Source organism: Asparagus officinalis, chromosome 7 (assembly GCF_001876935.1).
Source record: "Asparagus officinalis chromosome 7, Aspof.V1, whole genome shotgun sequence".
NCBI lineage: Eukaryota > Viridiplantae > Streptophyta > Magnoliopsida > Asparagales > Asparagaceae > Asparagus > Asparagus officinalis.
This window is the reverse complement of record NC_033800.1, coordinates 38,138,636-38,149,478: the sequence shown is the minus strand read 5'-3', so window position 1 is coordinate 38,149,478 and position 10,843 is coordinate 38,138,636. Positions and strand designations below refer to the sequence as shown.

The window sequence follows — 10,843 nt, the reverse complement described above, 5'->3', positions numbered from 1 at the left end:
AAAAGCTCGGGCTCTGACAGTGACCCTCTCTTTCAACCTTGCATTACTGATAGCCCATTGTATCTTAGGCCTCAGGTCTATCTGCTTCAGTTCCTTGAGGAAACGAGCGGCACCTGAGAAGCGGTGGATCTTCTCTGCACAACGCCGAGCATGGTAGAGGTTGACTTCTGCCAGGGCATTCAAGCTCTCCTTGATAGAAGCTTGAAACTCACGGAAGGAGCCCCAGCCATGCATCACGATGGAGAAATCTTGCTTCACTTGGTTCTCCAGGTGCCTAAGGAGGAAGAGAGTGCAGTTGGGTGGCAGATAAGAAACCTCATCAGTCACCCGCTCGAAACCCTCGTGTGGGAGGATCACGGAGATGGGCGGAATGAGAGAGGCGTAGCCCGAATCATGAGGTATGAGGGGCTCAGAAGCAGAAGCCCCACCTTGCAACAAAACAAATAAAAGCAAAGTCAATAAAATAGATGAATTCAAGCGCAGTATTATAGACATGCGTCAAGATCAATTTGAATGCAAGGGATCTAGGCCCGCGTTGAATCATTATGAACGCAGTGAATTAAAATTGCGTTATAAACTTTCAGGACGATAAGGTTTAATTATGCGTCAAACGCAGCAGGATCAAACCAGTATGTCAAAACGAGGGGATCAACCCTTCGTTTTGTCAATGAACGCAGAGGCTTCTTCTTGCGCTCAAGATTAAGAGATCGACCCTTCGTTTCATCAATGAACGCAGAAGCTTCTTCCCATGCTCAAGATTAAGGGATCGACCCTTCGTTTCGTCAATGAACACAGGAACTTCTTTCTGTATTCGAAATTAAGGAGACGAATAGTTTTCGTCAAAAGACGCATAAGTTTCTTTCTATGTTCAAGATTGGAGAGACGAATCATATTCGTCATCATCAACCAGAATCCATCTAAGAGATTTTAAGAAAACTTATTAAAAAGAATGATGGGAGCGGATCAACTTTACTTACCTTGAGGACTTGACGTCGGTGGGGGTGGCGTTGCCGACGACCCAGAGTTCGACCTAGGAGCGTCCCCCGACGGCGACATCCCGTGCCCAACCCCTCCGTCCTTCCGCAAGCAGACCTTCTTGAAAGCCATGGCTGGAGACGAGGCAAAACAGTCGAAGAGTCTTGGAATTAACGAGAAGAAACTCGTTTCTGAGTTCAAGAAGGAAGTTTCGAGACTCCCACCAAGTGTGGTCTCTTCGTCATCATTATAGTCGTTTAGACTTCTGATAAGACACGGGACAAAACCCTGTGTTTAAAAGGCATATAGGTGAAGCCAGACGCAATGATCTGGAGATGCGTTCAAATACATAACGCTGTTCCGGACATATGTAGCTCAGTTCAAAGACCCCAAATGCAGGGGGTAGCTCTGTTCCTGCATTCTCAAAATATGGTACTGAATCTCTACAGCCACATAGTGCGCCCTCCTAAAACCAAATCACTCGACAAATTTGTCAAGGTAGCATCATACTTATGACGACTTTCATTGTCACAGAGTTTGAATTCCGCCTGTATCACTCCTTCACATAATGATAACTCTTTTATCGGAATTAACTTATCGACTCAAAGTTGCTCTGATCACAACACTTTCAACTTATCGACTCTCGTCAATAGAGCGATAGGTCCTCAAAGTTGCTCCGATCGCAACACTTTTAACTTATCGACTCTCGTTAATAGAGCGATAGGTCCTCAAAGTTACTTCGATCGCAACACTTTTAACTTATCGACTCTCGTCGATAGAGCGATAGGTCCTCAAAGTTGCTCCGATCGCAACACTTTTAACTTATCGACTCTCATCAATAGAGCGAAAGGTCCTCAAAGTTACCCCGATCACAACACTTTCAACTTATCGACTCTCGTTAATAGAACGATAGGTCCTCAAAGTTGCTCCGATCATAACACTTTTAACTTATCAACTCTCGTCAATAGAGCGATAGGTCCTCAAAGTTACCCCGATCACAACACTTTCAACTTATCGACTCTCGTCAATAGAGCTATAGGTCCTCAAAGTTGCTCCGATCGCAACACTTTTAACTTATCGACTCTCGTTAATAGAGCGATAGGTCCTCAAAGTTGCTCTGATCGTAACACTTTCATTTTGTCGACTTCCACCGATAGAGCGATAAGACCACAAACTCACCATGTTAATATGACACTTCTGAGATTTATAAGTTTCTTCCAGTGCTTAAAGCAAAGGCATATAAACTCACCATGTTAATATGACACTTCTGAGATTTATAAGTTTCTTCCAGTGCTTAAAGCAAAGGCATATAAACAATCTATCCTTTGATATTAAAATGGAGATTTATAAGTTTCTTCCAGTGCTTAAAGCAAAGGCATATAAACAATCTATCCTTTGATATTAAAATGATATTTCATGATTTCATGTCAGAATATGATATGCAAAAGAAACGATGAAAAACCAAAACAACACTACTTTTATTCAAAGGAAAGCAAAGCAACAAGAAGATAAGTGTTGTTTGTACCAAAAGAACGATACAAAAATAGACTCATCAATTCATCAAACTGAATGAGGCAAGCTGAGACTTAATGTCAGAAAGTTTCTCTTCATGGTCAGCTCGCACCAGTATCTCAGCCCGTTTCCGAAGCTCATCCTCGCTGGGTAACATGGCAGCAATCTCCTTTTTAGCTTCTTCAAGAGCATTAGCTTCTGTGCGATAATCTACTAGAGAGGTTGCACTTTTGACGTTAAGCTTAGTGACAATAGCTTCTTCTCGTTTGAATTGAGCCTTCAACCTAGTCAGCTCTACTTCGGTGGCAATGATCTTCTCTCGTAAATTCTATAAAAAAGTGTTTGAGAGTGCTAGGTAAGCTTGTTTTTTAGCATGCAGTTTCTGAAAATGTTCCACCCGGACTTCCTTCTTGGCTATATGACACTGAGCTGCTTCATACTTATTAACTTCTTCAGCCCGGATGTCCTCAAACTTTGACGCGATCTGCGCTTGGATATCAGCACAACCTAAGGCCTCTAAGAACCTTAGTTGTGCCTCTAGGCGTGAGACGACTTCTGAGCAACGCTTAATGATGTGGACATCACCCACGAACTTAAGGTTGTTCAAACTATTTGTGAGAATAGGCTTGAAGGTTTCAAAAGTATCTCGACCAGCCAACACAACCTCAATTACTTTCTTCATTAGACTCTCTAAATAGTCAAGAGAAATCTTGAGGAAATCCGACACGTCTGTGGGACTCGAAGCAGCAATAGGAGACGGTATAGAAACTTTCGAAGATACAGAGCTAAGTAAAAGACCAGCAGGTGATTTCGGTGTAGTGTCCTGAGAGGGAATGTCGACATCCAGTTGAGATAGACTCGATTAAAGAGCCATAAGTTCCCCCATTTTGGATGATCTTGGCACGTCTACAACTTCTATTGGAGCCAAGGAAATCGTTAATAAAGTCGCCGGTGGGAGAGTTGCCATTGAGAGCTCCAAGCAAGGTGGCTCTGACACCTGAGTTGGTGATGGTACAGGCTATTGCGTCAAAGGAGGAGTGACAGTGGCTGCCTCATGTATCATAGGATCTGTATGGGAAAACAGTTTTAATGCAGAGCAAAAGTGAGTCATGTTTCGGAACAAACGACACTTACCAGTGAGAGGCAGGGGAATATAGGCTGACGCCTTGTCAGAAGAAGGTGGTGGTGGAATATCCCACTCACCGGGATCGTCGCTATCATCACCCAAGTTGTCGTTGTTCTCATTACTCTCACTTTGGTCACCACCATCATCTGTGTCATTCGCACCATCGTTATGGTCCATAGGCTCCTCTTCGTCTATAGGAGGAAATGCTGGTGGATTCTTAGTGATGATAGGTTTTGATATGACTCCAGTAGTAGGGCTGGGTTGTGTGTCTCCTATAGATGGCAATAATGCAGAAGCAGAAGGAGATTTGTCCGCTACTAAGTCATGCTGAGCAGTCGTTGTGGGATCTTGGACCGGATATCTATCTTCTTCAACACGAGGGGCAGTAGAGGTAGTATCGTGAAGTATATCTTCAGGGGCAAATTCTGCACCCCCTGCAAATGATTCATCTCCACGCTCTTCTTTATTCAGTGAACGAGCAGAAGAAACAGGGCCTCCTAAAGCGGGACCAATGGTGGGGAGACCAGGCTGAGGCGAGAGCCCCATAGCAGTAGACTCTCGTTCTTCCTCTTTTGCATGCCATGCTTTCTGAGCATCTCACATAAGCTTAGAAGCAGGGGGCTCGAGTGCTAACTTTCGACGAGCTCATTTGTCATACTTAGCTTCTTCAGTCGGGTCTAGTGCTCTTTTTCCAGTAGCGCTTTTACTCCGAGTCTTGACTCTCGAAGGTTCCACCTCGTGAGTATCTGACATCCTGATCTCTTCCTGAACTCCCTCTGGTGATTGTCGTATTTCATCCTCAGTAATCGCCTTTTCATATGATAAGTATTCGTTAACCCCACGGGCACAGAACTTTTTGGCACTTCTCTTTGAAGCATACCATTTGCGAATGGCATTCAGGCAGGAAGTATTCATGTTATAGGCTAAAATTTGAGAAGCAGCCTGGTACCACGTACAAAAGATTAAAGAAGTACGAACGTTGGGTATCTTATGCGGCAGTTGGAATTTTTCTCCCGTACAGCCTGCCACTGAGTAATACCAAACTCTTGCTCCTTCATACACATTACTTGTGTACGCAAGAGTAGGGTTTGAATTTCTGACATAAATCTGATCATAGCCGAATTGCCGAGAAAAGCGATAAGACTGATATGGTTCAATGAAGCATCTTCTCCCTTGTCGGAAGAGAAGATAGCCCGGGCGAATATTTATGAGCGACCAGAAGGCGCCTCTACTAAGTGTAGTAAAAGAATTCTGCCTCAAAGTATCTTGATAGATCTCTCCATAGGCACCGCCCTCAAAAACAGGAAACTTACAAGCGATCTCGTCATTATAATCCCGTCTAAATATTTCGCGGAATTTAACCTGATACCAACCGACCCATCGAGCGGTTTCTAATTGCTGAACAAGAGGAGACGAAGTATCGCTCGATTTAGGAGTCGACATTATCGAAGGGCAGTGCAACACAAACCAAGATACTAAATAAATATATGGCATCGGCACCCAAGGGGTTGGGGTTTGAGTGATTGTTTTCCCATCTGAGTCCAATTTCTTGACGGCAATAAACTCAGAGGCTAGTTTCTGTAGACTACTCTGCAAACAGCATACCATGGCTGAAAGGAGATTTAGAGGCCGTCCATGAGCTAGGAGAACGGCTGGGTATAAACCTCTACTATAATAGCGTCCACCGGCCTAGTGGGTACCACACAATTTTTCAACCAAAGAGTAAGAAAACCAGCGAACAAAGCCATGTCGGAGATTGGGACTTCTGCCTGATAATGGAAGCTTTCGAATGTGGTGAAAGCTGGGAAGACGTCCTCCTCTACCTCGCAAGTATAGTGGGAGGTCGTATCATTGATACGCTCATTGATTCCTCAAGAGTACTGGCAGCTAAGCGAGTCACCTCTGCGTCCTTGTCCCACAGATTTTGAAAAAGATACTTTGCCCATTGTCCTTGTTTCACACCACTGGCCCTTTTCCCAGTAGTTTGTGCACATATCTAGAAATGGCACATCAATTCCCAATAAGTGTCATAGATTTCAGGGGCACTATGTTTCAGGATCTCTAATTCCCTATTTCCGGGAACAAACTCCTCATAGGGCAGCTCTCCAAAAGACAATCCGGAGATTTCAAACATCTCATGGAGAGCGAAGCCTAATTCACCAGCAGGAGTAAAAAAGGTACCAGTGTAAGGATTGTAAAATTCTAGCATAGCAAAAAGTTCGCTATAATTTAGAGAAATCCCATATCGAGTAGCTATTATTGGAGTTCTCAACTCTGAAATCCTCAAAGGTTCTTTTAGCTCCTCTAAGATAAAATTTATCATCCGGGCCCACCAGTCTGTCTCACTTGAATGTACCCATATTGGAGCCCTGAAATCTTAAGCGTGGAACTCTCCTTTGACAGAGATAAATTTTCTGATGAAGACCTCCGTCAGCTTAGCAGGTTCACCGATAGGATATTTCTTTTTGAATAAACCTGGCTTCAAGGCCACAAAATGATTAAAACCAGACGGATGAGTGCCCCGAGGAATGATGTGCCCAGTAGCAACACCTCCTTGGTCCTGAACGAGTTCCCAATTCATCGACCATGGGATAGAAGCACACTGATAATAAGAAATCGGCCACATTCGCTCTAAGTTAGGAAGGAAAAGACGACGGTTATTGACGGCCCTCAGCCATTTGTAGTTTCCCTCGGACATCCGCTTAGGATCCATTTTCACAGAATCCCCGAAGAGGAAGGATGGTTTCTTTAAAATCTCACGCTCTACGGTTTCAAATTTAGCGTCCGTAACCAATGACCTAAGAGTCTCGGGGAAAGCTTGAGTGATGAGTTTCGCCCGCTCTTTGTTGGTGTCCTAGAATATTGGGTACTCTAATGGCCTGTTTGGATGGAGGGTAGAGAGGGGGAAGGGAAGGGAAATTTCATTTTCACCTTGTTTGGGAGTTTCATTTAGGAGGGTAGAGGAGGGGAATGGAGGGGAAATTTGGCCCAAATTTTTACACCCCAAATTGGGGTGTAATGGAGGGGAAGGGAAGGAAGGGGAATTTTTTCCCTTCCTTCCCCTTCCTTCCCTTTCCTAAGTAAACTCCCAAACACACCATAAATGAAAGTTGAAGATTGTATTTTTCTCTGCACCTCCCGCATGACCAAAGTAATGGTTGAAAGAAAGAGGCTCGTTGGAGTAGCACACTGCGAATAGAAGATAAAATCAGTTAGTTAAACGAATGAGTCTAACTCAAAAAGGCAAATTCCGAGTTGGCGTCCAAAATTTTAAACGCAAGGGCCAGACCTGCATCCAAATTCTAGACGCGAGGTCTAGACTTGCGTCCAAATTCTTAAACACAGGGTCTTAACCCGCATTTAAAATTCAAAACGCAGGGTCTGAGCCTGCGTTAAAATATCATAAACGACGGAGCTAACCATGCGTTTTAAAACCGATAAACACTAAGGATTATCTCTGTGTTCTAATGGTGGAATGCAAACCACCAATCCAAAATTGAGGAGAAGGAATCTGTCAAAACAACTTACGACTGCCTAAGCTTACAGTTAATTAAGGAAGTCGGAGATGATGGCGCGATGGTTTGAACATCCCCGGAGGTTTTAGCCGAAGGAGCACCCTGAGCTGGGGCGATCTTTGATTTGGAGGTCAGTCTCTTCTTGGGAGCCATTCTAATAGTGACGAAGAAGATATAGAATGGTTAAGGAAAGATTTAAGAATGACTTTTTCCTTTGTTGAAGCGCTGGAGAAGATGAACAGGAACCCTGTTAAGTGGTCGACAAAAGAGCAAGAAAGAGAAAAGTCGAATGACTTTTTGATTTGACCTCAGTGGTCCATTTATATACAGCTGTAGTTATCAAATCAGCGTGAGATTTTAGGCAAAAATCCCACCCAAAACGCAATTTTTGCGTTTTCAAATAAGGGATCTCAACTTCCAAACACATCCTCGCATTCAGACGGTCGAACGCATGATTTAGCCATGCGTTTTGGTGATCGACCTCAGCCTATCACACAACTAACCCTTTCAAAGGGCTTAACATTCCAACCAAGAGTAATGACAACAGGGTTAAAATCATTACCCCAATTGAGCTGATCAAGAAAGGAGATAAAGTGGGTTCCTCTGAGGCTGCCCTCCTGACTAAACTTGGGATAAGGCCCTTCTCATACGGGCTTGCGGTTCTCTCTGTCTATGACAATGGATCTGTCTTAAGCCCAGAGGTGCTCAACCTCACTAAGGATGACCTCGTTGACAACTTTGCAGCTGGTGTTTCTATGGTTGCTTCGATGTCCTTGGCTCTCTCTTACCTAACTCTTGCAGTTGCGCCTCACATGTTCATGAATTCCTACAAGAATTTTCTAGACAACTGAATGCACCTCATCGCAGATTGAGTGGAGTATCTCAAAAACCCAGACGAAATCCGATGAATACACCTCATTGCAGATTGAGCAGAGCATCTTAAGGACCCAGACAAATTCGTTGTCATCATCATTCTTGTTTGGTTCGTCAGTAATAACTTGGGCTTTAGCTTGTTTGACTAAATTCGTTGTCATTAAGACGCAAAAGTTACTATCCAAACAACCAGGTTCACGATGTCTTCGAGTCGGATGAAGTGAGCAATCAATCAACAAAATTTTGGGATCCAAAGTATTCTGAAAATTCGTCCCAGTCAACCGCGAACTTTCGAAAACTTTGGAGGGGGTTCTGTAGGCTGTCTAAAAATCACAATAGATAGTTCACCCCTATCAGGCTTCAACTGACAGTTTTGACTAAGAATATTACAATCAGACGACTCTCTTGTTAACAAAGGAAAGCTGCAATCAGAGGATTCTCCTATGGATCAAGAAGAGATTACAAGGCAATGATTTCTTCAGACCAAGAAATAGAATTCACCCTTGCAATTGAAACACAAGTAATTTCCAATGTCAACGCAATCACTACATATGTGGTTCTACAGTCACTGCAAACGTAGTTCCATACCGCTGCAAACGCAGCTCTACAGCCGCTGCCAACGTAGCTCCATATCGCTACAAACGCAGCTCTTCGGCCACTGCATCCACAGCTCCATACCGCTGCAAACGCAGTTCCATACCGCCGCAAACGTAGCTCTACAGTCGCTGCAAACGCAGCTCTATACCGCTGCAAATGCAGCTCTTCAGCCACTGCATCCACAGCTTCATCCGCTGCAAACGCAGCTTCATATCACTGTATCCGCAGCTCCATACCGTTACAAACATAGTTCCATACAGCTAAAAACGTAGCTCTACAGTCGCTGTCAACGCAGCTCCATACCGCTGCAAACACAGCTCTTCAGCCGCTGCATCCACAGCTTCATCTGCTACAAACGCAGCTTCATATCTCTACATCTGTAGCTTTATATCGCTGCAAACGCGACTCCAGACACTGGGTTTAGACGCAGGATCATACCCAGAACACAAGTCAAGACATTGACTCGTTCAAACGCGATCCATACGGTTTCGAGAAAACCGCTGTTCACCCACGATCTGGGGAGTGGTTTAAGTGGGTTGTTATACCCGATTAATAGGGCGAATAAACCCCCATATAGGCACGGATTATGGGGGCAGTTACACCTCTAATTCCCCTATAAATATCAACAAACTCAACAGAGTTTGCGATCGGATTTTTGGAGATCGTATTCTGGAGAAGAGAAAATCTAGAGGCAACAACCTTCAACAACTAAAGATTTCTTGATACTAGATACTTGGCTTCTCAACCAAATTATTTTCGATTCAAAACAACTCTTTTTCACCAGAGTTCGTCACTCACTCTGAGTTAAAAAGCTCGTCAAGAGCTCTTGATCAGTTCCACCACACAAGTCAGCTGTTCCAGTGAATTGAGATATTCGGATCGTCAACGAAGAGCAAATTCGACGCGAGCATTCGAAGGAGACACTCCATCGCTACCGTGAAGAACCCAGAATTATACAAAGGGGAGAATCCAGATCACTCTCCTCTCTTTTGTAATCGGAATTTAAATTGTAATTAAGATCAAGAGAATATAAATCAATTTTTCTTTCATTCTTTTTACTCCAAATTTTCTACCAAACAATATCGTACAGAATATTAGCTACCTAAAATAGAATATTAGCTACCAAAACAGAATATATAGAACAATAACTCACAATATGGTTTTAAAAGTAAATGAGCATAGGGTTAAAATTTTGGGTTTAAAGATAAAAAAAACATTTCTACGCAAAGGGAGGTTTTGTGTGTGTGTGTGTGTGTGGGCGTGTGTGTGTGTAAAAACCATCCATAATTAGAGATATTGCCACACTAGTATGAAAAGGTTAAAAAATAATAGAGTAAGCATTTCATTTAAAAAGAAACCGTATACTTTACCACTTAGAACAAAAATATAGCTAGTCGTAACAACAAAAGCAACCCACAACTTTAGAATAATTTTAGAATTGGGTGGATTGAAAATAAATAGGGTACAACTTTGGGTTTTATATGTAAAAAATTTTTTTAAAATTAAGTGGATTTAAACGTAAGTGAGGGTAAGAGTATTTTGAGTTAAAGAGTGGTTTCCGAAGTTGGTGCATTAAAAGATAAACTGAGGTAGTCTTTCTCATTTGGCAAGAGGTTAAGAGAGGAGGATTAAAGAGAATGATTAATTTAAGTTAAGCCTGTTGCGAGCCCATGCGGAAGCGTGCTCGCACAGCAAACGAATTTGTGATCACGGGAGAAGAGAACCAACCACACACTAGCATAATTCAATCCAAATACGACAAATCAAACCAAACACAGAGATATACGTGGTTCAGCAATTTGCCTACGTCCACGGGGAGAGGATGGGGAGATTCTACTAAATCAAGAAGAGTACAAGGATTACAATCTCACAAAACTCACAAACTAACCCTTAACCAAAGCTCTCAACTTGCTCACAATATCTCCCTCTCACAATGCTCAAAAATCTCTATAATCTCCGATTACAACTCTCCTCTTTTTGATGATCCTAATCTCTTCTAAGGCGTTCCATATATATAGAAAACCTAAAACCAAAACAGACTAGGAATTCTAAAACCAAAAACAAAACAAATTAGAAATCCTAATAACATGTTACCAAAACAGATTAAGAATCATGTTACCAAAATAGATTAGGAATCCTAATAAAAAACAGATTAAGAATCATGTTACCAAAATAGATTAGGAATCCTAATAACCTATTACCAAAATAGATTATGAACCTGCTATCTAACAATTCTCCACCTCAA

The 10,843-nt window shown here is 42.7% G+C and overlaps 1 protein-coding gene across 1 annotated transcript; it reads left to right on the top strand.

Annotated features, from left to right (window-relative positions):
* LOC109846983 (60S acidic ribosomal protein P0-like) lies at positions 6,488-7,979 on the top strand. The gene is made up of 2 exons (XM_020416224.1): positions 6,488-6,507; positions 7,676-7,979. The coding sequence occupies exons 1-2, from the start codon at positions 6,488-6,490 to the stop codon at positions 7,977-7,979; spliced, it is 324 nt and encodes a 107-aa protein (XP_020271813.1).